General features: G+C 55.1%; 1 protein-coding gene across 2 annotated transcripts in view; it reads right to left on the reverse strand.

Annotated features, from left to right (window-relative positions):
- The window catches only part of CHERP (calcium homeostasis endoplasmic reticulum protein), a 28,021-nt gene extending 3,548 nt beyond the window's left edge, over nt 1-24,473 (reverse strand). The window contains exons 1-12 of one of the 2 annotated variants that reach the window (XM_054465871.2): nt 20,827-24,473; nt 20,343-20,516; nt 13,994-14,178; nt 11,580-11,717; nt 11,164-11,315; nt 9,335-9,446; nt 9,150-9,239; nt 8,198-8,450; nt 6,632-6,807; nt 3,826-4,261; nt 1,628-1,866; nt 78-211 (exon numbers count right to left, since the gene is read on the reverse strand). In XM_054465871.2, the coding sequence (XP_054321846.1) occupies nt 78-211; nt 1,628-1,866; nt 3,826-4,261; nt 6,632-6,807; nt 8,198-8,450; nt 9,150-9,239; nt 9,335-9,446; nt 11,164-11,315; nt 11,580-11,717; nt 13,994-14,178; nt 20,343-20,516; nt 20,827-20,851 (2,114 nt within the window). In that variant the 5' untranslated portion in view covers nt 20,852-24,473. Of the gene's footprint in view, nt 1-77; nt 212-1,627; nt 1,867-3,825; nt 4,262-6,631; nt 6,808-8,197; nt 8,451-9,149; nt 9,240-9,334; nt 9,480-11,163; nt 11,316-11,579; nt 11,718-13,993; nt 14,179-20,342; nt 20,517-20,826 lie in introns of both variants that reach the window. The other variant, XM_054465870.2, reaches the window with a different exon arrangement.
- Nucleotides 24,474-27,918: the final 3,445 nt, after the last annotated feature.

Raw genomic sequence — 27,918 nt, forward strand, 5'->3', positions numbered from 1 at the left:
GGCAGAAGGTGTGGTTGCAGGGAGCCGGGAGAGGGGACAGAGGCCTCCCGCCCACCCCACCGACCTGGGCCCCTTACCTGTTCCTGGGCCTGTCGTGGGACGGGGGGCTGTAGAAGGCCTCCACTGCAGCCAGCAGCCTCTCGCTGGGCGGCATGGGGGGCGGGAGACGTATGTCTTTAGGGTCCAAAGGCTTGTACTCGTGATCTTCCAGCTGCAGCAGAGAACCCAGCTGTCACTATGCCTGGGCAGAGCCCTCTCAGGCCCACCCAGGGTCTGCAGGGAGTGGGGTCAGGGCAGGGCCCAGGTTCAGTGTCAAGGGTACCCTGGGCACCAGAGCTCCTCGTGCTTCCCTCTTGGGGAACCTACTCTCTTGCAGGACCTCAGCCACACCAACCATGGTGGGTCACAGCTGCTCTGAGGCTGATGACAATCACAGGGTTCTCTCTTCAGAAAATCACCCACAGGGGACATGGTCTCCAAACTCAGGTGACATGAACACCCCCTGGTTTATTCACAGACATGGAGCAGGCCCCTCACGTCACCCTTTGCTCGCAATGCCTACCCTGGGCCCTTCCCTCAGAACAGCCTCAGCCCCGGCCCTGGAGCCCGCTGGCCTGTCACCGCCTTCTGCTCCGTCTCTGTCCTCCTGTTGAGGCCCTGCCCTGCCCTGCCCTGCCCTGCCCGGCTTGCCTGGGCCCCTGCCCGCAGGTCTCCCTGCTGCCCATGGCTCCATGAAGTCTGCCTGGACTTCAGGTGGATGTGTCTGAGGGGGATGGGAAGTGGCAGTGGCCAGCATGCCCTTGGAGCCCCCGAGCCCCAGCCCTGGCCTCCCCCCGCCCCCCCTTTTTTTTTGACGGAGTCTCGCTCTCGCCCAGGCTGGAGTGCAGTGGCGCGATCTCGGCTCACTGCAAGCTCCGCCTCCCGGGTTCACGCCATTCTCCTGCCTCAGCCTCCGGAGTAGCTGGGACTACAGGCGCCCGCCACCATGCCCGGCTAATTTTTTGTATTTTTTAGTAGAGACGGGGTTTCACCGTGTTAGCCAGGATGGTCTCAATCTCCTGACCTCGTGATCTGCCCGCCTCGGCCTCCCAAAGTGCTGGGATTACAGGCGTGAGCCACCAAGCCCGGCCAGACCTGGCCCCTTCTTGCCTCACCTCTTGCCCTATGCTCTGGCCACCCCACAGTGGTACCAGCTGCTGCCAGCCCTGCCCGGCTCCTCCAGGGCCACCCCCCTCCCTGTGTGCTTGGTAGGCACAGCTCACAGGTGGCTCCTTCTAAGACATTCCCTCCATCAGCAGCCCTGGGACAAGATGCTTCTGAGGCCCTGGACCAAGAAGGACGAAGAGAGGACTCGAGCCTCATAGCCCAGCTGGCCCCACATGGCTGAAGCTCCCTGCGGTGGAAGGGATAGGAGGGGCAGGGCAGGGCAGACATGGTGTCGCTTACAGCCACACCGTGCTACTCCGGTTCGGACACCTCCCACTGACGGATCAGGGTCCCTAGGGAGTGGGAGATGAGGAAGGGGAGCCCCGGGAGGCACCCGGTCCTGTGCGTTCACTTTTCACAAGGAGAAACGGGGGCCAGCATGGTAAGCGTGCTCAGCTTGGAGCCCGCCGTGGGGCATTACCTTCACGAGGGGTGCCATCAGCCCAGCAGGGAGATCGAAGTAGGGCACGTTGGGGACCAGGCTGGGGTCATCGTGGTTGATGTGGGGCGGGCCCTGTCGCCGCATGTGTGGGGGCTGCCCGTTGAAGCCGTGGGGGGGAGGGCCGAAGTCAGGGTGCTGGGGTCCAGCCCAGGGCGGGTGCTCGTTGATGCCAGGATGAGGCATGCGGTGGCCAGGGTGGTGGTGAGGGGGCCCCATTTCTGCAAAACAGAGACTTGCCTCAGGACCACAGGCCAGTCAGGATCTCCCAGGCGACAAATGCTGGAGGGGAGGGGCTCAGTGAAGGGCCAGGAGACGAACCCCTCCTGGGAGCCTGCCCAGCACCTTCTCTCACTGCTTAAGACCAGGCAGCGAGGCACAGAGGAGCCAGGCTCTGAGAGGCCTGTCCTGCACCCATAGGCACAGCCAAGGGAGCTTGAGGCTGAGAGAAGAGAACCACAAAACCCCAAAACTGCAATGTGAGGGCTAAGTTGTGACCCTCCAAATCCATACGCTGAGGTCCCAGCCCCCAGTAGCTCAGGACGGAACTGTATTTGGAGACAGGGCCTTTAAAGACACAAATGAGTTAAAATGAAGCCATGGTGGCCCTAATCCAATGTGACTGTTGCCATTATAATAAGAGATTAGGACACAGACACGTAGAGAGAAGACGGTCACCTATGAGCCAAGGAGACAGGCCTCCAAGACACTAACCCGAACCCACCACACCTCCACCTCGGACCTCCAGCCCCCAGATCCTTAAGACAATACATTCCAGCTGTTGAAGCCGTCCAGGCTGCGGGACTTTATCATGTCAGCCCAAGCCAAAAAGTAAAAGCAATAAATGTGTCAAGCCGTTTCCAAGCTGCATTTATAATCAAAAACGTATTTAAAGAGAGAAGGCCGGGCATGATGGCTCACGCCTGTAATCTCAGCACTTTGGGAGGCCAAGGTGGGTGGATCACTTGAGGCCCAGAGTTTGAGACCAGCCTGGCCAACATGGCGAAACCCCATCTACTAAAAATACAAAAATTAGCTGGGCATAGTGACTGGTGCCTGTAATCCCAGCTACTGAGGAGGCCAAGGTGGGAGAATCACTTGAACCCAAGAGGAGGCTGCAGTGAGCCGAGACTGTGCCACTGCACTCCAGCCTGCGTGACAGTGAGGCTCAGTCTCAAAAAAACAAAAAACAAACAACAACAACAACAAAAGGCCGAGTGAGGTGGCGCACACCTGTAATCCCAGCACTTTGGGAGGCCGAGGCGGGCGGATCACCTGAGGTCAGGAGTTCGAGACCAGCCTGGGCAACATGGTGAAACCCTGTCTCTACTAAAGATACAAAAAATTAGCCAGGCATGGTGGCGCACACCTGTAATCCCAGCTACTTGGGAGGCTGAGGCAGGAGAATCACCTGAATCCGGGAGGCGGAGGTTGCAGTGAGCTGAGATTGTGCCATTGCACTCCAGCCTGGGCAACAGGGTGAGACTCTGTCTCAAAAAAAAAAAAAAATACTAAAAGATTAGAAATAAAATCAATAACAAAGATACTGGGCATGGTGGCTCACATCTGTAGACCCAGCTACTCTAGAGGCTGAGGTGGGATGACTGCTTGAGCTCAGGAGTTTGAGAGTAGCCTGGCCAACATAGCAAGACCCCATCTCTATTTAAAATAAAATAACAACATTTTTTTAAAAAAGAAAACTAGTTTTTTGTTTTTTTTTTGAGACAGGGTCTGTTGCCCAGGGTGGAGTACAGTGGTGCGATCACAGCTCACCGCAACCTCAGCCTTCTGAGCAGCTAGGACCATAGGCGCCCGACACCACGCCAAGTATTGATTTTTTAAACGAACTAATACAACGGGAAAACTGATGCAAAAAACAAGCAACAGCAGTAAAAAGAACGAGGCCCCGCCCTGCCCTCGCCACGCCCACCCACGGCAGGAACCTTTTCCTACTGGCTCTGCCTCATCTGCAGCCAGCCGGGCCTAATCAGGGCGGCAAAGCTGAGTCTGTGCCCCCACTTCCTGAGAACCCGGGCCGGGCTCCTCGGACGTCCCATGACCCTGCGTCTGTCACTGTGCACTCGGGAGCATGCCAGGGCCACAAGCAGCGCCACCAGCCTGCTCGGCAGGCGAGCCGTGGATGCCTCCGCCAGGCCCTACCCAGGCGCCCGTACACTCACCGGCAGGGAAGTCCCCCTGGGGGTAGTCGAAGCGGTGGGGATAGGGCGGCCGCTCGAAAGGGTGCCGTGGCGGGAAGTCGTCCTGCATGAAGCGGGGGGGGAAGCGGTTGAAGTTGTGGGGGTGCGGAGGCTGGTTGAACTGCGGGTGCTGCTGGTGGGGCGGGAAGGGCCCCCGGAAGTGTGGGGGCCGCTGCATGCGGAACGGCGGCTCGCGCTGGCCCCCGCCCCAGGGTGGCTGCTCGTGCTGGCTGTTCCAGGGGCCCTCGAACTGGCTGTTCCAGGCGGGTTCGGGCTGGTTGTTCCAGGGCGCGTCGCGCTGGCCGTTCCAGCCGGGGTCACCGCGCTGCTCGCCCCACATGCCCTCGTGGCTGTTGTTCCAGGGGGGGCAGTGGGGTGGGCCGCCCTGGTGGTGCGGGTAGGGCGGCTGCTCTGGCGGCTGCAAGGGAAGGGACAGGCGTGAGCCCTGCGTGCCTAGGCCCCGGCGCTCGGCAGCATCACAGCGCTGGCTCAGACCATGGAGGCGCTACCCTGGCCACGTTGGGGCACCTCCTACGCTGACGCCTGTGGGGATGCTGGGCACCTGCTCTCAGCCCGGACCACATGCTGCTGCAAAATGACCAGACCCCCAACCGCTGCACCCGCATCTCAGTCCCGGGGCTGCTTCTGCCGCTGGGGCGCGCTGCACCCCCACACAGGTCGCGCGCGCCACGAGGAGCTTCCCCACTACCACTGCCAGACAAACGCCAGCTCCCTCGCCCCTCAGGGGCATGGTGCAGAGGCACAGACGGTATCGCTTCTCAGAGCACCCCAGGCACCCACGGGGCGGGGCTCACTCCGACACCCCCTGCCCTGCCTCACTCCCCCCTCCCCAAAAGCCGTCTGCTGGGCAGATACACTGCGGCACACACATCCTTGTCTTGGGATCTGCTTCCGGGGACCCTCAAACCAAGCCAGCATCTTCCTGTAGACTGAAGACGGGAGGCTCTTCCCTCACCAGCGTCTGCTCTGGAGACTTAAAGCCAGGAGGGCAAACTCCAGCTTGGGCAGGGGAGGGGAGGAGCACAGAGGCCAATGAGAAGGCCGGTGTCTAGGGTCACAGCTGGGTAACTGTGCTGACCCCTACTAAGGGGTGGCTGGCCCAGGCTGCCACATTCAGCAGGCTTCCAAGAGAAGCCAGACAGCCAGATATTAAATATCAGGAACTACTTGTTTTTCTTTTTCTTAATTTGAGACAGTCTCACTCTGTTGCCCAGGCTGCAGTGCAGTGGCGCGATCTTGGCTCACTGCAACTTCCACCTCCCGGGTTTAGGTGATTCTCCTGCCTCAGCTTCTCGAGTAGCTGGGATTATAGGCGCCTGGCACCATACCCGGTTATTTTTTTTATCTTTAGTAGAGGCGAGGTTTCACCATGTTGGCCAGGCTGGTCTCAAACCCCTGACCTCAAATGATCTGCCCACCTCAGCCTCCCAAACTGCTGGGATTACAGGCGTGAGCCACCACGCCCAGCCTTGTTTTTCTTTTTTAGAGACAAGGTCTCACTCTGTCACCCAGGCTGGAATGCAGTGGCATGACCATAGCTCAATGAAGCCTGAAGTCCTGGCTGAACCAAACTTCCTGCCTCAGACCGCTGTGTAGCTGGGACGACAGGTGTGCACCACCATGCCAGCTTATTATTCTTTGTAGAGATGGAGTCTTGCTTTGTTGCCCAGGCTGGTCCCAAACTCCTGGCCTCAAGCAATCTTCCTGCCTGGAGAAATTACTTCTAAACGTGTTAAGACCCCACGTGGCCAAGTCAAGCAGGCCAGGCTGCTGTTTCTCAGTGTGGACTGCAGGATGCACTGCTGGCCTAGCGGGCACCCTTAGTGAGGGGTGTGCCCATTGTCCTGAGCCCAACCCTCTGGTCTGCGAAAAGACTGAGCCTGGAGACTCTAAGGGCCTGTTTCCACACCCACAAAACAGGGACAAGAACTGCCCCCTCAGCAGAGGGTACCTGCAAAATAGCTACCACCATCTGGCTCCCGGCCAGCACTCGGAGGTGGGAGCTGTCTTTATGGGGGTGTCCAATCTTTTGTGAGGTTCAATTTCGTGTCCTGAAGCTGGGGATGGGAGGCTTAAAGCCACAACCACCAAGTCTCAGTCCAGAGCCAGTCTCCTTGCCATCCTTACACCTGTCCCTGCAGACAGGGAGTCACCTGGAAAGGCCACGCTACAAAGCCAACCACGCCCCATAGTCAAGGGGGAAAGTTGCGTCTGGGAAGGCCCGGGGCTGTGCCTCAGTGCTCTAAGTGGACCTAGCACGCTCCAGGGCATTTCACAGCCATGCTGTGCCAGATAAGGTGGCCCCTGCCTTGGCCCAGGGATATGTGACCCATAGCAAAGCTGCATCTGAGGCCTCCCAGGGGCAACATGCCTGACATTTCTGACATTCCCCCTTTCCTTACAAAAGCACCTTGTTCTTTCTAGGATGACAAAACACTTGACACTCAACTAGCTGAACCTGTTTAAGAAGGACAGGAAACAGAACACCCTGCCGTGCCTTGCGGCGTTAAACTCCCCTGCACTCGCAGGAAAATGGTGATCTATACTACAGAGAAGCCCAAACCATCAAAGCTCGGGGAAGGGACGTGAAGACCTGTCACTTGACCTGTCCCAGAGCCACAGGAAGACAGGGCTGTCACTAACCCAGCATAAGCTCTGCCACAGAATAGCCCTCAAGCCACTCAATGCCCACCAACTGGCATAGGGGAGGCTACCCCATCAGGCCAAGTGTGCCCCATCTGCTCCCACCCTAGGTTCCAATCAATACCTGCTGCTGGCCCCAAGGAGCCACGGGGTGAGGCTGGTCAAACCAAGGGGGCTTGTTTGGTGGGATCTGGTCGTGTGGCCCGGGGCCCCGGGGGCCGGCGGCTGCAGGATCCTGGACCCCTCCTGGGGCTTCGTACTCTGAAGAGCCAGGCATCTGGATGGGAGGCTTGCTGTCATCTAAATCCAAGTGACAGACAGTTAGAGCAGGCCTGGCAGCAGGAGGCGCTGTCTCCTCTCCACACTACCCCAGGCTATGGCTTTTAGTGCCCAATGGATGATCGCTTCAGGACCCACTAAAACCATGACTATCACTGGCTTCCAGAAAGGGGACAGGGCAAGCAGGGGTTTCGACCTTGAACGTGACACACATCTGTCCTTTTCAAAGCTTTACAAGAAACATGCCTCACTTCTGCCTTCTTGATTGGTTTGCTGAAGAATTTCTATCCACACTGAATTTGATTAGACATCTTTCCTGTATCTAATTAAAAGGTCATTTCCCCACATCTGTTATTTTCTATTCTATACAATCCTCATATTCCTACAACAAATCTTCTTTGATCAGAATGTAATTTTAAAATCCTTTGTTAGGCCAGGCGCTGTGGCTCACACCTGTAATCCCAGCACTTTGGGAGGCTGAGGCGGGTGGATCACAAGGTCAGGAGATAGAGACCATCCTGGCTAACACAGTGAAACCCTGTCTCTACTAAAACTACAAAAAAGTAGCTGGGTGTGGTGGCGGGTGCCTGTAGTCCCAGCTACTTAGGAGGCTGAGGTAGGAGAATGGCATGAACCCAGGAAGTGGAGCTTGCAGTGAGCTGAGATCACGCCACTGCACTCCAGCCTGGGCAATAGAGCGAGACTCCATCTCAAAAAAAAAAAAAAAAAAAAATCCTTTGCTAGATTCTGCTAAGATTTCTTTCAGTATTTCAGTGTCTTTTTCAGAAGTGACACTAGATTGTATTTTCTTTTTGAGACAGGGTCTCGCTTTGTTACCCAGGCTGGAGAGCAGTGGTGTAAATACGGCTCACTGTAGCCTCAATCTCATGGGCTCAAGTGATCCTCCCACCTCAGCCCCCAAGTAGCTGGGATGACAGGTGAGCACCATTTTTCTATTTTTAGTAGAGACAGGGTTTCAACATGTTGCCCAGGCTAATCTCAAACTCCTGGGCTCAAGCAATCTGCCCGCCTCGGCCTCCCAAAGTGCTGGGATTACAAGCGTAAGCCACTATGCCTGGCCAATTATATTTTCAGTCTGTGCATTGTCTTTCCTGCCTGATGTAATAGTTACCCTAGTCTTGGGGAATGATCTGGGTACCTTTCCTCTATTTCTTTTCTCTGGGAACAGGAGACAGATCTTCTGCTGTTCAGGAATGGGATGGTTGTAGTTTTACTCTAAGGTCACCTGGCTCGTGCTTGTAAATGGATGAAAACCTGGGCCTAGGAAAAGGCCCGGGACGAGGGAACCAGAACTGTGTCTGAGGGTGGCAGACTGCTTTCTGACTACACTTGGTGCCCAGCCTCTGGGGGCTGTTTCCTGGGGGCAGGCTGGGCTGAGGGAGCCCCGTACCAGGCTGGGTGGTGGGCGGGATGGCAGGGGCAGGTGCTGGGGCTGGGGGTGGGGCAGGCGGTGGAGGTGTGGCCTTGACTTCAGTCTCCATCTGCGGCATCTGGAGCTGCTGCTGCTGCTGTTGCTGCTGCTGCTGCTGCTGGGCCAGGCTGGTGACGAACTCCTCGTGCTGCGTCTTGAGGGTCTGGATCTGCTGCTGGAAGGCCAGCTGCACCGGCTGGACCACTGAGGAGTACTCGTTGATGAGGGTGGCCTGCGAGAGAGAAGAGCACCCGCTGCTCAGTACATGGCCTTGGGGCTCGCTGCCTGGTGCCAGAGGACAAACGCCTGGAAAGCAGCAGAGCCTGGGGGACCTGGGGCAGGTGGACAGGGAACCGTCACGTGAAACAGCCAACACAGTCTGGGAAATCAGAGTGTGCACTGGGATCTGGCCAGAGATTTGGGGATGAGGATGTTCGTTGCAGCGTGGTTTACGACTCCCTGATACCAGAACGAGCAATGACAGCCGTGTCCTGGCCGCTGCGTGGCTGCTCAGCGAACACTGCCCACCAACATTCTGGGACACGCTCATGGGCTCTGCCTCCCACTCGCCATGCAGCTCTCAGCAAGAGGGGCTGCCACAGCCTAAGCCACGTCTGGGATTCCTCACGCTTCCATCACACCGGAACATGCCTGACCACCAGAGCAAATGGGCCATGTGCAATGACTCTGAAAGGCCGCCACCTGGTTCTAGTGTGCCAGGAAAGTCAGGGAAACACATCTAAGGCCTGGGAAATGTCACCTGGGACTCTCTGGTCAACACCCACTGGCTACTCCTAGCACAGGCAGGGGACATGGGCTCTCTGGCTTCTGGGACCTGCTGGGGTGGCAGCTGCTGTCCCCACACTCCCAAACCCTCCTGGGGCACCTGCCCCAGCTCTAGGGTGAGGTGTGGGTGGGCAGGGACACTCACCTGGTACTGACCAAGCCCCAGGGCTGGGCTCTGTAGCTGCTGAATAATGGAGTCATCGAAGTAGCCGTTTTTCTCCCAGAGCTGCAGGAGCTGGGGGTGGGAGGAGAGAGAGGCCGGGTCAGTGGGGGAGGGGGAAGGCCTGCGTGTCCCGGTCTCGCCAAACCCCCGGCCCAGGGCCCACGCACCCGGGCGATCTTCTGCTGCTTGTCTTCCTCCACGGCCAAGAAGCTGGTGCAGTAGATGGGCACCACGACCTTCTGCAGAGCGGCCAGCAGCTCCCGGGCCTGCTTGCGCTGGCTGTGAGGGAGAGACTTTCCGCGCGTCAGGGCCCTGGGGCGGGACCCGGCCACGCGCCCGTTACCATCGCGGCTCCAGCCTCAGCGCCCTCTGCTTTCTCGGGAATCAGGTCCCCAACCCGGTCAGGGCGATGGCTGGGCTCCCACGAGACCTGTGCTGGTGCCTGGGCTTGAGGAAGGGACAGATGGAAAAACAGCAAGCAGGGGAGGGAGAGAACATAGCCTGGGGCCGTTCTGAGCAAGGCCTTTTGGTCCAGTCCCCTTGATAGGAAATAACCTTCCCTCCTTCCCTCTTGGGTGGCGCTGCGGATGAAGGGACATGGGCCCGCAGGAGCCCCTGCCTGTGTGCGATGGGCGGGATGGGACTGCTGTGGAGTGGGGGTCTTGTCCTTGTCACTCGCTATGCACAAGGAAACCTCGACCCAGGCCAGGCCTCTTGGGAGAAGAAGGGAGGGTGCCCAGTCCCTCAGGCACCTAGAACACTTTAGAAGAGTGACTGGATGCCCAGCGGGGGGAGGCGCCGGGCCCATGTCCTCTCAGGGCCGCTGTGCAGTGCTGCACAGGACACTGTGCATACCTGGCCTGGGAGGCCCCTGCAGCTGCGCAGGGAGATGGCTGCCCTTGGGGAGGGACGCGGGACAGGAGGGGAGCAGCTGGAAGCCCTTCCGCCCTCAGCTTGCTGCAGGGGGCTCAGGGGAGCAAGGGCCTGGGCCAGGTGAGCAGCACTTGGCTTCGGACAGAGTGGAACCACAGAGGCGCGTGGCTGGAGAATGCGGGAAACTGTGCATCCGTGCAAGGTACCCCTGACTCAGAGGCAGGGAGAAGTGGAGGCACGAGGAGGAGCAGAAGGGCAGAGGTGGTGCCGAGCCGCCGCAGCTCACTTCCCAGCAGGAGAGAAACAGGGACTGAGGTGGGGAGGGAAGAGGGACTCAGGCAGTGCTGCATGTGGTAGATGGGGCGAGATGGGTGCTGGCAGCCTGGCCCAGTGTAGAGGCATATAAGGCGCCCGGCCAGGACTGCTGCCTGCTAGGCTCAGTACCAATGCTTGTCTCCTCCCGCACGTGTGGGCCTTTGGCCTGGGGTTCTATTGTGGTTTTTTTTGCTAATTTTTGTGAGAAGGGCCCCGGTGACCCTGTAGAAGGAAATACCCGCCCAACCTTGGGGAGGGTGGAGACAGCAACAGTGGGAAGGGTGAGGGCTGGGTGGGGACAGAGGGTCTGCAGACGTGGCTCTGTTGAAGCCTGAGAGACGGGTCAGGGCTGGAGAAGGGGACCCTAAAGGAGGGTCCTGATGGCTGAGCAAAGTCAGGTGACTGCGTGTGTGTGTGTGCAAATCAGTGACGAGGGCAGGAGACAGACACAGAGGCCAGGGAGGCCGTGGCTGAGAAGGCAACAAGGAGACGCCAAAAAGCTGCCCCATGAGAGGAAGGAGCGCAGGGGACAGTGGCCCCCAGGAGACAGCAATGTGACAGGTGAGGCCGGGGTCTAGGGGAGAGGACAGGGCATGCAGTGAAGGTGCACAGGACACCTAGACCCTGCAGTCCTGCAGACAGAAGCCTGGTGGCTCACAGAGACCCCCCACCCGGGCTCCCTGGACAAGTGCCCCCTAGTCTCAGGACAGGCCAAGCCAAGCTACTGACTGGAGCAAGAGGCCGCCCAGGTGGGATTGAGGAGGAGCGCGAGGAAGTGGCGCTCTGGGCACGGGGCGGCGGCGCTCACCAGTGGTGCAGCACGTCGTTGATCAGGTAGATGAGGTGCAGCCGCAGCTCGAAGTGCGCCCCGTCAGCTGTGATGCGGTTCCGGAGGTGGCCGGCCATCAGCTCACAGTGTGGCGGGGACTTGGCATTGCTGAACATCCAGTTCTTCCCGGCCTGCAACAACCGAGACGATGATGAATGAGCAGGGCCGCGGCTCCCCCAGGCACCCACTGCATCCCTGAGAGCGCGTCACCATCAGCCCAGGGAAGGACACACAATGAGGGTGGGGGGCACAGGGTCCCACAGCCTCGGGAGGGTGCTCAAGCGGGAGGCAAAGGCACCCATTGTAACAGCCCTTAGCCCAGACTGGCTGTGGCAGGCCCTGCCTCAGGGCGGGACCAGGGGGAAGCTGGGCTCTGGGAAGCGCCAGCCCCTCACCGAGATGGCGTCCTTGGTGCACGTGTCGATGATGGGCTGCAGCAGGTTGTCAAACTCGTTCATGTCTAGCTGGGTCTCCTCCAGAAGCTTCTGCATCTGCTGCTCCACCGCGTGGGCCACGGCTGCTGTCACTTGCTCCTGCGGGGGGGTCAGTGGGGCCGAGAACACATGAGGAAGGACCTGCAGCCCAAGCCCTCCGGCCTGGCTCAGCAGGGATGGGGTGGGGACATGGTGGCGATGCCCGGACTCTGGGCTGCTCTGGCCATCAGCTCCCTTGCTTGTCCCCAGCACGAGGAGATTTTGTCTCTCGTGCCTGCCGTGAATCTGACAGTCCCTCCCGGAGTGGGCAGGGCACTGACAGGACATACTAGGAGACAACACCTGCCCTCCAGGTAACCAAGGAAAATTGCAGCCCAGAGGAACAAACAACCTCTGCAAACCAACTCAACAAAAAACAAAAGCGGGGCGCGGTAGCTCATGCCTGTAATCCCAGCACGTTGGGAGGCTGAGGCTGGAGGATCGCTTGAGCCCAGGAGCTCCAGACCACCTGGGCAACATAGCGAGACCTCATCTCTACAAAAAATAAAATACAAATTAGTTGAGCGTGGTAGTGTGTGCCTGTGTTCCCAACTACTTGGGAGGCTGAGGCGGAATGATCGCTGGAACCCAGGAGTTCAAAGTTACAGCGAGCTGTGACTGTACCACTGCACTCCAGCCTGAGTGACAGAGCAAGACCTTGTCTCTAACAACAACAACAACAACAAAAAAAAAAAAAAAAAAAGAAAAGAAAAAAAAGACAAATGAGGGATGGTGTGAACAGGCAATAGAGGAAGAGGATACACCCATGGCCTCTAGCGAAGCAAGAAGGGGGCAATCTCATTCCTCAAGAGGAAACGCCGGTTAAAGTGCGACTGGTAAAAACAGAGCTGCCATGGGGACCAGCAGTCAGTTACCGCTGGTCAAGGCAGGCCTCCCACTCCATGATGAACAGAAGCTGAGGGTGAGCATTCTGGAACTTTCCTTTTTTTTTGAGACGGAATCTTGCTCTGTCACCCAGACTGAAGTGCAATGGCATGATCTCGGCTCACTGCAACCTCCGCTTCCCGGGTTCAAGCAATTCTCCTCCCTCAGTCTCCCGAGTAGCTGGGATTACAGACACCTGTCACCGCACCCAGCTAATTTTTGTATTTTTTACTAGAGACAGGGTTTCACCATATTGGCCAGGCTGGTCTCAAACTCCTGACCCTGTGATCCGCCTGCCTTGGCCTTCCAGAGTGCTGGGATTACATGCTGAGCCACTGCACCCAGCTGGAACTTTCTGAGAGCAATATGACAGTGTGATTTCATGCCCTGAACCTAGTACTAAAGTGTGGGGTTGGTGTTTTGGAGGTTTGGTATTCTATTCCTCTCGTTTTTCTGGCAATGCACTTGTAGTCTTTTATTTATTTATTTTTTCCGAGACTGAGTCTTGCTCTGTCACCCAGGCTGGAGTGCAGTGGTGCAATCTCAGCTCATGCAACCTTTTCCTCCTGGGTTCAAGCAATTCTCCTGCCTCAGCCTCCCAAGTAGCTGGGATTACAGGCATGCACCACCACGCCCAGCTAATTTTTGTATTTTTCGTAGAGACAGTGTTTCATCATGTTGACCAGGCTAGCCTCGAACTCCTGACCTCATGATCTGCCCATCTCAGCCTCCCAAAGTGCTGGGATTACAGGTGTGAGCCACCACGCCCAGCCAATGCACCTGTAGTCTATTTGGCAAAAGTTATCAAACTCTTGGACCAGGAAGGACAAAAGGGTCCTTCTGGCCAGGTGGATCACCTGAGGTCAGGAATTTGAGACCAGCCTGGCCAACCTGGTGAAACTCCATCTCTACTAAAAATACACAAATTAGCCAGGTGTGGTGGTGCATGCCTGTAATCCCAGCTACTCCAGAGGCTGAGGCAGGAGAATCGTTTGAACTCGGGAGGTGGGAACTGCAGTGAGCTGAGATCACGCCTCCGCACTCCAGCCTGGGTGACAGAACAAGACTTAAAAAAAAAAAAAGGGTCCTTCCCGAACCAACAGCTCCAGGTGACCTAGCTGCTGTGTGGTGGGGCCAATGGTAGGCACCAGAGGCTGTCTGGCCACAGCCATTAGGGAGCTTCAAGGTGCGTACGTGCCCCACAGTCCCACTCGGGGGGTCCACCCCAGGGTGATGGGTGCACGCACGTCCAGTGGCTTCACTGAGATGAGAAGCAGCCTCTGTGTCTGGCATCAGGGCTGGGGGTGACAGTGGCTGACATGCACCGAGCCCTGGGTGGCACGGTGGGCCCTATCCTCACTGACACCTGTTATTCATTCTGATGAGCAGATGCAAAAACAGAGGCATAGGGGAGCTGCTGGTGTCTGGCTGAGGAGGGGGCGGGCCCGTACCTGTCTGAGCGCCAGCAAGTGCTGCTCCTGCTGCTGGAGGTTCCACTGGCTCTGCTGGATGAGCTCGTCCATGGATGGCGCGCCCTGGGCCTGCGGGATGGGTGCGGCGGGGGCCAGCGGGGGCTGTGGCAGGGGCGGCATGGTGGTGGCTGGCTCCAGCTCCGGGGTCTGCTGCTTGCAGATGACTGGAGGGAGAGGAGGAGGGGTGCCCCGTGAGAATGCAGATGGGGGTCTAGGTGTCCCCTTGGCCACCTCTCAGCCACAGGGGCCTCCCCCTCCCCAGGGACTCACCATTCACGAGGGCCTGTTCATAGCCTCATGCCCACGAAAACCAGCTCCTCCTACTCTCAGGCCCTGCCCTCCCTCTCATGGGATTCCAGCCTCAGCCTTCCATCTTCGGGCTGTCCCCTCCTCGGAGAACCTAGGAAGTCCCCTGGCCACTCTCTTGCCAGCACCATCCAGTCCTTGCATAGTGTCCTTCCGGTGCAAGCTAAGCTTGAGCCTGCCCACCTCCTCACCCACCTAGACCCCACCTGATGCAGAACCCAGGCCTCGGCACTTCTCATCCCCCGACCTCCTCAGCCACTCGCTGACCTCTGCCACTTAAGCTACCCATTGACTGTTAAGATGTCACAGCCACCGGGCCTCTGCACATCTGGCCAGAAAGGCACGAAGCCGCACCCCTGAGCGCACACTGCGGCCTCCCCCACACCTGCCTTGTCCTTCTACTGACTCTCCTTGCTTCTCCAGCCCTTGGGGACAGAGACCCCTCTGCATTCAGGGATGCATCCAGTTGGAGGCAGCAGTGAGACACCCATTCTGCCGGCAGAAGCCTGGGTCAGGGTGGGCGCAGGTCCCAACTCTGGCCAGATGGGGTGGGTGGTGAGGTCTCTGAGGAAGGGACCCGGCTCATAAGGAGGCCCTGGACAAGATGACCCGCCTCTCCTTCCGTCTTGGGGCCGTCTGGTCTAAATGTGACCATGTACCCCTGAAGCCCTCCAGAGCCCCACTCCAAGGGGACCAGGACAAAGACAAAGATAAGGGGGGTGGGGTGTCGGGTGGAAGGTGTTGCCCCTCACTGGGCGCTCAAATCAAGTCTCGGGGCTGACTGTGCCTTCCAGTTTGTGCACCCAAAGCCACCCTACAGGATGACCCCCAACTTCTGCACCGAATCCCACCCCTCCCGCTGTCCAAGGGAAACTGCTTATTGGTATTTCTTCTCTCTCTTATTTCTCCAACTCCTCCCTCTTTACCCGCCCCTCCCCAGCAGCATCTAAACACATTGGGCTGGGCATGATGGCTCACGCCTATAATCCCAGCACTTTGGGAGGCCAAGGCAGGTGATCACCTGAGGTCAGGAGTTTGGGACCAGCCTGGCCAACATAGCCCTGTCTCTACTGAAAATGCAAAAAATTAGTCGGGCGTGGTGGCGGGCACCTGTAATCCCAGCTACTTGAGAGGCTGAGGCAGGAGAATTGCTTGAGCTCGCAAGGTGGAGGTTGCAGTGAGCCGAGATGGCGCCACTGCACTCCAGTGTGGGTGACAGAGTGAGACTCCATCTCAAAAAATAAAAAAGGAAATAAATAAACACATCAAAATATTCTGGGTTGGAAACCGCTCCCTTCACCCCATGATCCCTCTCTAAACGATTTCTGAGCCAAGACTCACTCCAGATCTTCACCTCCCCTTTATCTCAGCCTGGTGCTTGCCTGCCACTCCCCGCACCCCCCTCCTTCCCCCAGGCAGCTGAGGACACCCTTACTCAACTCAGCCCCACGGGCCTGTCACAGGTGCTTGCCTCCCTTGGCCTCCATGTGTCCGCCCCCTCAGTCCTTTTCTCCCCCTTTACCAACCCCTCTCCCGTCGGACCCTCAGATGCTGGGGTGCACGGTCTGTGTTCTGAGCCCTGTCCTCCGCTCTGTGCAACCCCCGGGGAACATGAGCTATTCATTCCCGTGGCTGCGATTGTGCACGGTGTGATTCCTAAATCCATCATCTCCATTCTGGATTCCCTGAACTTTGGCCCTAACCACCAACTGCACGGCCCACTGTGTTTCCAAGGGGCCTGTGTTTCCTCCCACCCCCTACACCTATGTCCCCTCCTGTGCTCCCCGCACCATGGTTGGCACCACCATCTGCCCAGAAACCCAGGCCAGAAGGCACATGTGCCTCCCACTGACGAGCCACATATTGTCAAGGCAGCCTCCTAGACATCACTCTAATCAATCTATGTCCCTGCTGTCACCACCATGGATCCGCTGTCACCTGCGTCACCCCAGAGCCGGTCTTCCTGCGTCAGGTCCCACCCCTCTACCTCTTTTTGACATGGCAGTCATGGTATTGCCACTTATGGAGTGGTCCCTGGGCTACCCAGCAGTGATAGACGGATATGGAACCAGAAAGTGAGCATTTCAAAACCTTTCTAGCCACGTGATGGTTCACAGTCCACATTGTTACTGTGCTTTGCAAAAGTTTTGGTCCACAACAGGTTAGAAACTTTAAAAGACAAAAACAAAAATGGTCCTTCATCACAGAGTTCGTGAAGCTCCATTCTAGAACAGTTGAGGCCCAGGCTTTAAGGAGTGGGGTGCAGAACTGGCTGTACTGTGGCTAACCTAGCTTCAGAACACAGACCAAAACCTTCCACAAGTCTCTCCCACGCTTCCAAGATACACTCCTCACTCCTGTCCAAGCCAGGTCCCCGACTCCTCCCCAAGCCAGGCCTCCAACTCCTCCCCAAGCCAGGCTCTCAACTCTGCACCCCCACCTCTGGCCACTCCAAGAACCCCTCCTACTCTGGGCTTCAGCCACCCTAAGCTCTGGGTTCCCCATTCCCTCCAAGGGCTCCTTCCTCTGCCCAGAACACTTTTCTCCCCTTGTTTTCACCTGGCCAACTCCAACACACCCTTTACATCTAGCCAAGATATCATCAACCACAGAAAGCACTTCTTGGCTGGGTACGATGGCTCACGCCTGTAATCACAGCACTTTGGGAGGCCAAGGTGGGCGGATCACGAGGTCAAGAGATCGAGACCATCCTGGCCAACATGGTGAAACCACGTCTCTACCAAAAATACAAAAATTAGCTGGGTGTGGTGGCGCACGCCTGTAGTCCCAGCTACTTGGGAGGCTGAGGCAGGAGAATCACTTGAATCCGGGAGGCGGAGGTTGCAGTGAGCCAAGATCGTGCCACTGTACTCCAGCCTGGGCAACAAGATCAAGACTCCATCTCCTCCCCCACCCCCCCCAAAAAAAAAAAAAAAAAAAAAAAAAAGAAAGCACTTTTTGGCTTCAATCTTCCTGGGCTATAAGCATAAGCACCCACTCTTTCCTCATAATGGCACCAGCTTCCAAGTGGCTCCCCCCAGAAAGGGAAAGCAGCCCTCAGCTCAGTCACCCAAGCGAAAGCACCGTCTGAGGTGTCTTCCTCCCCTGCTCATTACACCATCAGGTCATCAATATCCAACGGGCGCCCAAGTTCATGGATTCTACCCCTTCACCCCACCTGCCCCCATGCTCCCTCCCTCAGGCTCAACCCACTGACTCAATTCAGACCCCACCATGCTCCCTCCCTCAGGCTCAACCCACTGACTCAATTCAGACCCCACCATGCTCCCTCCCTCAGGCTCAACCCACTGACTCAATTCAGACCCCACCATGCTCCCTCCCTCAGGCTCAACCCACTGACTCAATTCAGACCCCACCATGCTCCCTCCCTCAGGCTCAACCCACTGACTTAATTCAGACCCCACCATGCTCCCTCCCTCAGGCTCAACCCACTGACTTAATTCAGACCCCACCATCTCTCACCTAAGCAACTGCCCTGTTGGCTCCCCTGCAGGCCTCACTGCTCCCCAGGCTGGTCCCTCTAGCTTGTCCTACACCACCGGCCACACAACCCAAGCCACTCTCTCCCTTGTTTAAAACTCTTGTGGCTTCCCGCTGCCTTTAGAAACGGTTTTAAACATGGTGTGCTGGGGCTAAGGAAGGATCGCTCTAGAAATACATAAGCACATACGATATTTTGCTTACGATTTCAGGCAGCTGATCTTTCCCTGCCCGCCCCGCCCCCGCATCTCGAACCTAAATAGGCATCAGAAAAACCCCTGGATTGAGTGAGAAAACCCAGACTTTTCCCCAGCAGTTAACACTCCAGATCAAACTCTTCCCTCATACAAGCACATTCTTTTCTTAAATAGATTCTCCACTATGTCGCCCAGGCTGGAGTGCAGTGGCTATTTACAGGCGTGAGGTCACTACTGATCGGCAGGGGAGTTTCAACCTGCTCCATTTCTGACCTGGGCCAGTTCACCACCCCTTAGACAGTCTAGTGGTCCCCAGCTCCCAGGGGGTCACCATATTGACGCTGAACTTAGTGCAAACACTCAATCGACACAGCGCACTACAGCCCTGAACTCCCGGGCTCAAGCAACCCTCCAGCCTCAGCCTCCTGAGTAGCTGGGGGTATGGTGTGTGCCACTGTGCCTGGCAATACACACATAAACTCTCTCTTTCTCTTGTTCAGAAACTGCACCTTTGCAATGTTCTACTCTCTCAGCCTTTCAAGTTTTTTTTGTTGTTGTTGTTAGATGGAGTCTCGCTCTGTCTCCCAGGCTGGAGTGCAGTGGCACGATCTTGGCTCACTGCAACCTCCACCTCCCAGGTTCAAGCGATTCTCCTGCCTCAGCCTCCTGAGTAGCTGGGACTACAGGTGCCCACCACCATGCCTGGCTAATTTTTTTTGTATTTTTAGTAGAGATGGGGTTTCACCATGTTGGCCAGGCTGGTCTCAAACTCCTGACCTCAAGTGATCCGCCTGACTCAGCCTCCTAAAGTGCTGGGATTACAGGCACAAGCCAGTGGGCCTGCCTCCTTTCAAGCTTTTTTTTTTTAGATGGAGTCTCATTCTGTCACCCAGGCTGGAGTGCAACGGCGTGGTCTCGGCTCAGCGAAACCTCCACCTCTCAGGTTCAAGCGATTCTTCTGCCTCAGCCTCTCCAGTAGCTGGGACTACAGGCGTGTGCCACCACACCTGACTAATTTTTATGACTTTAGTAGAGATAGGGTTTCACTATGTTAGCCAGGCTGTTCTCAGACTCCTAACCTCAAGTGATCTGCCCGCCTCAGCCTCCCAAAGTGCTGGGATTACAGGCGTCAGCCACTACGCCTGGCCTCCTTTCAAGCCTTTTCTTTTTTTCTTTTTTTTTCTTTTTTTTTGAGATGGAGTCTTACTCTGTCACTCAGACTGGAGTGCAATGGCGTGGTCTTGGCTCACTGCAACCTCTACCTCCTGGGTTCAAGCGATTCTCCCGCCTCAGCCTCCCAAGTAGCTGGGACCACAGGCGCGGGCCACCACACCCGGCTAATTTTTGTATTTTTCGTAGAAACAGGGTTTCACTATGTTGGCCAGGCTGGTCTCAGACTCCTAACTTCAAGTGATCTGCCCACCTTGGGCTCCCAAGTGTGAGCCACTGCAACAGGCCTCCTTTCAAGCTGTTTAATCGAACACCAACTGTGTATTATGTATTAAGGTACAAGATCATTGTACCTTAATACAAGGCGAGCGTGTAGTCCCCTGAACTACACGCTCGCTGAGGCCAAACAGACCTTGTTTGGGTCATTGTACCTTAATACATAACACACAGTTGGTGTTCGATGAAACAGGGGACAACCACCTCTCAATGTCCATCTACCTGGCAAACTGCTAGTTATTCATTTAAACAATCTAGAGACGGGGTTGGGTACTGAACGTGACAGATGTGATACCTGCCCTGAGCAGCCGCACCACCTGGTGACTATCCATTATTCAAAGGCCAGCTCTGCTTCCTAACCTTAAACTTCTTTACAGCAGGACTGGAATCCTGTTGCCCAACTGAACGAACATTGATAAACACTTGCCAATAACTAAAACTCAGAGGGATAATTCTTTTTGATTTATGCTGCAGGCATCTGAAATGCACAAAACCTTGCTGGACCCACAGGGAGACGGCAAAGGGGGCTGGACAGTGCCTGTCCCATGCGCTCCCATCCGGCCTCTTATCACTTCCTCCCTAGAAAACACTAAAACAATCACGCTACTCCTGCTAATCTCCGTCTTCAGTCTGCAAAACAACAGCAAAATCCAGAGCCCAGGAGAAAGATCGAAAACCTCGTTGCTCTCCATTACAGTGGCACCCAGCAGCCGCTCTGTGCAGGGCCGTGGGAACAGCGGAACAGGGATCGTGTGGACCGAGCTGCTCCACTTCAGAGAGTAAACGACCCGAAAAAAAGAGGTTTGTGGCAGAGCCCGGACTGGAATCCGAGAAAGGAAGCGCTCGATGGGGCGGCCTGAGTGCCGGAGGGGACTCACGCTGCTGCTGCTCCAGCGCCAGCTTGCACTTGTAGTAACTGTAGAATTCGCCTCCGAAAAGAAACGAGAATTTGGGGTTGTCCTTCTGCTTCTCCATAGTCATCTTCTCAAACTCGGGCCCATTGCGAGCCACGAACTGGGCGAGCTTGTCGATGACATTTCGAAGCTCCTGGTCTGGAGGACGGAGAAAACGCCACGCGGGGCGTCAGCGAAGACCTCCCAAAGCCGGGGGACTCGGCGCCCCAGCCCCCGTCCGCCTTGCCGGGGACCCCAAGGGGGTGGGCCCCGAAGAGGCCGCCCTTGTACGGGTCCCGATAGGGGCCACATGCTCGCCGGGAATGCGGGGACCCACGGGAGAGGCCGCAGGCGAAACCGCGAGGCCGAGCCCCGCCCCCTCCCAGACCCGGGGACTCCGGGAGGCGGGGCCGGCCAACAGGAGGTTCCGGGGAGAGAGAAACGGTCTCTCGGCCGGTTTGGGTCTCACCATCGGGGGGCAGCGGCATCTCCATGGCTCCGGCCGCGGGGAACGTCCTCCGGCGCCACACGATCGACCACCAGCGCCGTCTGCAGAAGCCGGCCGGAAGTGGCGCGAGGGAGCCGTTTACGGCGGGCTTCTAGGGCCGCTTCCGCCCGCCACTTACGGCCGTCGCTGGGAAACTCCGGAAGTGAGAACGGGAGGCGGGCGGGAAGAAGCCGCGCGATGCCTGGCGCGCGGGAGGGGCTAGCGAGGCGCACGCGCAGAAGTTTCCTGACAGTTGCGCAGAGTGGGTCCCAGTCGCGCGGCGCCGCGGAAAGGCTGGAACGGCTCGGGTGGCTGTTAGTCGAGACCGGGGGGTGCGGGGCGTGCCCCTTGGTCGGCGTCGCAGCCCGACGGGCTGGCTGGTTGCTACCTCCGGGCGACCAGGGGCCTGGGGACTTCGTGCCTGGGCCAGAGTCTCTGTTTCCTTTCGTGGGCACAGTGAGGAGACTACGAGGTGAGGTGCGTCCAGGTGGATCCCGGGCTGCGGCGACTGTCACATTCTCCCCCGCCGGACCGGAGGTGGAGCAGAACTGGGGGCGACGAGCTTGACAGGGATTGCAGCTGGACGTATGTAGGTTCAAAACATCCTCCTGCTGGCTTTCTTCCGCTCCACTCTTTGGTCAGGAAGACTTTGGGGCGGGGTACCCCCCAACCCATACCCTCAAATTGCTGGCCTAGAGGGCACAGCGCCTTTCTAAAAGATGCAGTTGGGTTGCCTCTAAAATAATGAAGCTAACCCTTGCTAATTGTGGGGAAAAGATAGCCAGAAGCAGCAAATTTCTGCTGTGGACGTCCGATATAAACTGATCCTCCTGAGATGGTTAATGCTTAGTTGGCTATACCTGCCCTCCCCCGCCGCTTTTTTTTTTTCCTTGAGACAAGGTCTTGCTCTGTGGCCCACGCTGGAGTGCAGTGTCATGATCATAGCTCACTAGCCCTGAACTCCTGTGCTCAAGTAATCCTCCCGCCTCGGCCTCCCAAAGTGCTAGGATTATAGGCATGAGCTACTTTACCCAGCCTGTTTTTTTCTGTGCAAATAAATGCACATGTATTTTAGATTAGTTTCATTTTTATTGTTACAGCATTTTTCCACCAGACGCTTACGGATTGACAACTCTACATCAAGTGTTGCTGTAGGCTAGGAATCAACAAACTTTTTGTATAAAAGGGACAGAAAGCAAATATTTTAGACTCTGCAGGTCAAGAGGCAAGATCAAGGATTTTTTTTTTTTTTCTAAATGTCCTCTAGTTCATATTTTCTCATGAAGATCGAGGATCTTAATTTAAGTGTTTGGTTTTTTTTTATTGAGACACAGTCTTGCTCTCTCTCGCCCAAGCTGGAGTGCAGTGGTGTGATCTCGGCTCACTGCAACCTCTGCCTCCCGTGCTCAAGCAATTCTCCTGCCTCAGCCTCCAGGGGAGCTGGGACTACGGGTGCGCACCACCATGCCCGGCTAATTTTTGCATTTTTAGTAGAGATGGGGTTTCACCACGTTGGCCATGCTGGTCTGGAACCCCTGACCTCACATGATCTGCCTGCCTTGGCCTCCCAAAGTGCTGGGATTACAGGTGTGAGCCACCCTACCCAGCCTTATTTAGGTATTTCTATAACCAGAAAGAAAAGTTCATAAAATTTTTGTTGGTGAAAATCAAAATATGATAACTGAGTAGTTTCTTAAATACAAGTTGCTACAGTTTGAATGCTTGTTCCTAATCCCCAGTGAAACGGTATTAAGAGGTGGGGCCTTTTAAGAGGTGATTGGATTATGACGTCCTGCCATTCATATATTAATGGATAAATAGGTTATCATGGGAGTGGGACTGGTTCGGAGCTTGCAGTGAGCCGAGATCGCACCACTGCACTCCAGCCTGGGCGACAGAGTGAGACTCCGTCTCAAAAAAATAAATAAATAAATAAAATAAAATAAAAAGAGGAAGAAAGGCCAGGCTCAGTGGCTCATGCCTGTAATTCCAGCACTTTGGGAGGCCAAGGCACGCAGATCACCTGAGGTCAGAAGTTTGAGACCAGCCTGGCCAACATGGAGAAATCCCATCTCTACTAAAAATACAAAAATTAGCCGGGCGTGGTGGCGGACGCCTGTAATCCCATCTACTTGGGAGGCTGAGGCACAAGAATCACTTGGATCCGGGAGGCAAAGGTTGAGGTGGCGGTTACAGTGAGCCAAAATCGGGCCACTGCACTCCAGCCTGGGCAACAGAGCAGGACTCCGTTTCAAAAAAAAGGGAAGAGAGACCTGAGCTTGCACACACCCTGCTAGCCATGTGATGCCCTGTGCTACCTCAAGACTCTGCAGAGTCCCCACCAGCAAGAAGGCCCTTGACTTTGGATATCAGCCTCCAGAACTGTAAGAAATAAATTTCTGTTCTTTAAAAATTGCTCAGTCTCAGGTGTTCTTTTATAGCGATGCAAAATGGACTAAGACCCAAGTCTATTCATAAGAGTGGAATTATTTTGGGAGATAACATTTCACTTAATTGGGGCTCCCAGTTGTATTTCCTGTTGTCAATTGGATGGCACATGTTCATCTTTGAAAAACCTTCCTGGCTCACAAAAACAGGCAGCCAGTTGGATATGGCTTATAGATACAGTCATGCACAACTCAGATCTCAGCTCTGCTCTCAGGGGACTCAGTCTATGGCGGGGAAGAGTCCCAAAGTCAGTAAACAAATATATCATCTCAAAGGTGTTATTAAGGAGAAGAGGATGCTGAGACTACGATAAAAGGGAGGGTGGGGCCCAGGCTGATAGGGTTGTCAGGAAAAGCTCTTGAGCTGAAGTCTGCACTAAGATCTGAACAAGGGGCCAGCTCTAAACACCTTAAATAGGCAGAGAGAACAGTGTGGGATCATACTGTTTATTTTAAAAATTTTTTATTTTTTATTTTTTTTGAGATGGAGTTTCGCTCTTGTTGCCCAGGCTGGAGTGCAATGGCGCCATCTTGGCTCACCACAACCTCCGCCTCCCGGGTTCAAGCAATTCTCCTGCCTCAGCCTCTTGAGTAGCTGGGATTACAGGCATGCGCCACCACACCCGGCTAATTTTTTATTTTTAGTAGAGATGGGGTTTCTCCCTGTTGGTCAGGCTGGCCTCAAACTCCCAACCTCAGGTGATCCACCCGCCTCAGCCTCCCAAAGTGCTGGGATTACAGGTGTGAGCCACTGCGCACAGCCCTAAATTTTTTTTTTTTTTTTTTGAGACGGAGTCTTGTCTGTTGCCCAGCCTAGAGTGCAGTGGTTCGATCTCGGCTCACTGCACACCTTCCGCCTCCCAGGTTCAAGTGATTCTCCTGCCTCAGCCTCCCAAGTAGATGGGATTACAGGCGCCTGCCATCACACCCGGCTAATCTTTGTATTTTTAGTAAAAACGGGGTGTCACCACGTTGGCCAGGCTGGTCTCAAACTCCTGACCTCAACTGATTTGCCTGCCCTGGCTTCCTAAAGTGCAGGGATTACAGGTGTGAGCCACCGTGCCCGGCCCATACTGTTTAAAGAACAGTCAGTAATCCAGAGTGTGGGCACTTTTCATGCCAGGTAAAATCTACATTAAGAAGTTTTTTTTTTTTTTTTTGGAGACAGTCTTGCTCTGTCACCCAGACTGGAGTGCAGTGGTGTGATCTCTGCTCACTACAACTTCTGCCTCCTGGGTTCAAGCAATTCTTCTGCCTCAGCCTCCCGAGTAGCTGGGACTACAGGTGCATACTACCACACCCAGCTAATTTTTGTATTTTTAGTAGAGACAGGGTTTCACCATGTTCGCCAGGCTGGTCTCAAACTCCTGAGCTCAGGTGATCCACCTGCCTTGGCCTCCTAAAGTGCTCGGATTACAGGTGTGAGCCACCGTGCCCGGCTACATCAAGGAGTTTTAACTTGGGATCTCCAATGGATAGATTTCAGAGAACCATGAACTAACAAAATTGGTAGCAAATAAATGCCTTTTCGAGGGTTGAAGATACACAGCATTTACAGGATTCTTAATAGGCTCCTCAATCAGAACAGGTTAATGAATCTATATTGTCACTTTTTTTTTTTTAGACGGAGTCTCACTCTTGCCCAGGCTGAAGTGCAGTAGCATGATCTTGGCTCACTGCAACCTCCGCCTCCCAAGTTCAAGAGATTCTCCTGCCTCAGCCTCCTGAGTAGCTGGGATTACAGGCATGTGCCATGACACCCAGCTAATTTTTGTATTTTTAGTAGAGACAGGGTGTCACCATGCTGGCCAGGCTGGTCTTGAACTCCTGACCTCGTGATCCACCTGCCTCGGCCTCCCAAAGTGTTGGCATGACAGACGTGAGCTGCTGCACCCGGGCAGTGTTGTGATTTTTGAGGCTGCATAGGATGCCATGGGGTGGACTCACCACAACTTATTGAAGCGAGACTCTGTAGTCTCCTGGCTTGGTTCGATTTTTTGGCCACTGTTAAAAGTGTCTTAAGTGTATATAGGGTTGGGCGTGGAGGTTCACGCCTGTAATCCCAGCACTTTTGGAGGCCAAGGCGGGCAGATCACTTGAGGCCAGGAGTTCGAGACCAGCCTGGCCAACATGGAGAAACCCCGTTTCTACTAAAAATTAAATAATTAGCCGGGCATGGTGGCGCGTGCCTGTAATCCCAGCTACTCGGGAGGCTGAGGCAGGAGACTCGCTTGAGTCTGGAGGTGGAGGTTGTAGTGAGCCGAGACTGTACCACTGTACTCTAGCCTGGGCAACAGAGTGACTCTGTCTCAAAAAAAAAAAGTGTTGAGGCAAAGGGTGTGCAGATTCAATACTGATATTGCTCAGCTACCTTCTAGAAAGGTACACCCATGGTCACTACTTTCATACATTTGTTTCAGATTGTTTAAAATGCTGCTGGGCGTGGTGGCTCATGCCTGTAATCCCAGCACTTTGGGAAGCTGAGGCAGGCGGATCACTTAAGTCAGGATTTCAAGACCAGCCTGGCCAACATGGTGAAACCCCATCTCTACTAAAAATACAAAAATTAGCCGGGCGTGGGGGCAGGCGCCTTTAATTCCAGCTAATCAGAAGGCTGAGGCAGGATAATCACTTGAACCTGGGAGGGGGAGGTTGCAGCAAACCGAGATTGCGCCACTGCCCTCTAGCCTGGGCGACAGAGCAAGACTGTCTCAAAACAAAAACAGAAACAAAAAAGCCATGTATCTGAGATTGAAAATATAAGCCTCAGAGGGACCTCTACCAAGCTCATTTCAAAGGGTCAAATCAGAATCCACTGGTCAGAAGAAAGCAGTAGAAAGAGCTGGTAGACGGGCTGCTGCAGATACTCTCCAGCAAGTAAAGTGGACACCCCGAGTGAGATGTGCCTTGTGAAGGGACTCACCTAAGAAGCAACGTGGAGGGCCAGGTGCACTGAGGGGGTTCTGTGGCCCACATGTCTGCTAGTTGTGATTTCTTGACTCTGGACCCCTTCATCGGAATGGTCTCATTGTGGTCAGGGCCAGATGGTAACTAAAGTTTTGTGGGGTTGTATTAAAGACAGGGTCTCGCTCTGTCGCCCAGGCTGGAGTGTAGCAGCGCGGGTCTCGCTCTGTCGCCCAGGCTGGAGTGTAGCAGCGCGGTCTCGGCTCACTGCAACCTCTGCCTCCCACGTTCAAGCGATTCTCCTGCCTCAGCCTCCCAAGTAGCTGGGATTACAGGAGCATGCCACCACGCCTGGCTAGTTTTTTGTATTTTTAGTCGAGATGGGCTTTCACTATGTTGGCCAGGCTGGTTTCGCACTCCTGACCTCAGGTGATCTGCCCACCTTGGCCTCCCAAAATGTTAGGATTACAGGCGTAAGCCCTGCCGCCTCCCCCCAGTCCCCCATCCCCCGGATCTTAGCATTTCTAAGTAGCTTCCATGTGCTACTTAGTTACATACCTGTCTTTTAGGCTGAGCGCTTTGAAGGTAGGAGGCTTACATATCTGTTTCCTGCTGCTTGACACAGTTGGTGTTTAGTAAATCACTAAACAAAAAGATTATGAATGAAAAGTACATGGGCAGTAGTTTCAGCAGAAACTCAAACCCTTTCTGTTTGAAAGAAATCCTTTGCTGGGGATGGTTTAAGTAATGGGGAAAAATGGGTTCTGGAGCCAGACTTAAGCAGCTGTGTAATCCCAGATGAGTGACTTGACCCCCTTGGGCCTCATTTTCACCTGAAAAACAAGGCTAATAAAGCTCACAAAGGTATCGTGTGTGAAAAGCTCACTACTGAGCTGGGCATGTAGCAGGTACACAGTCTTGGCTGTCAATACTCAAAAATGGCTTCAGGCTGGGCACGGTGGCTCACACCTGTAATCCCAGCACTTTGGGAGGCCAAGGCAGGTGGATCACTTGAGCCCAGGAGTTCCAGACCAGCCTGGGCAACATAGAGCCCCATCTCTAAAAATATTTTAAAAATTAGCTGGGTGTGGTAGTGTACACCTATACCAGCTACTTGGGAGGCTGAGGCAGGGGACTGGAATTTAGGGTTTGATGCTGCAGGAAGCTGTGGTTGTGCCACTGCAATCCAGCTTGGGTAATAAGGTGAGACCCTGTCTCTTAAACCAAAAACATAACAGGCCAGATTGCTTGAGCTCAAAAGTTTGAGACTAGCCTGGGCAACAAGATGAAACTCCATCTTTACAAAAAATACAAAAATTAGCCAGGTTTGGTGGCATGTGCCTGTATCCCAGCTGCTTGGGAGGCTGAGGCGGAAGGATCCCTTGAGTCTGGGAGGTTGTGGCTGCTGAGAGCCGGGATTGCGCCACTGTACTCCAGCCTGGGTGACAGAATGAGATCCTGTCTCAAAAAACATGAAACATACCAAAAAAAAAAAAAAGTTTCATTAAGCACAGCTGCCACCATGTTCCTGGACTTCCCATGTTATTCCGTTCAATAAAGTCACGTCATTAATTTAGCTGTGATCCTATTTTCATTGTATCATCTAATCAATTCACAAATCGCACGTCCTTATTTTTGGCTCAGAAGGAAAAACAAAGGTTGCAGTAAATCCAGACGTGACAGCCAAGTTGGCTTGCTCTTTCTCCTCCTTCCACATTTTGTT

The sequence above is a fragment of the Pongo pygmaeus genome, chromosome 20, assembly GCF_028885625.2.
Source record: "Pongo pygmaeus isolate AG05252 chromosome 20, NHGRI_mPonPyg2-v2.0_pri, whole genome shotgun sequence".
NCBI lineage: Eukaryota > Metazoa > Chordata > Mammalia > Primates > Hominidae > Pongo > Pongo pygmaeus.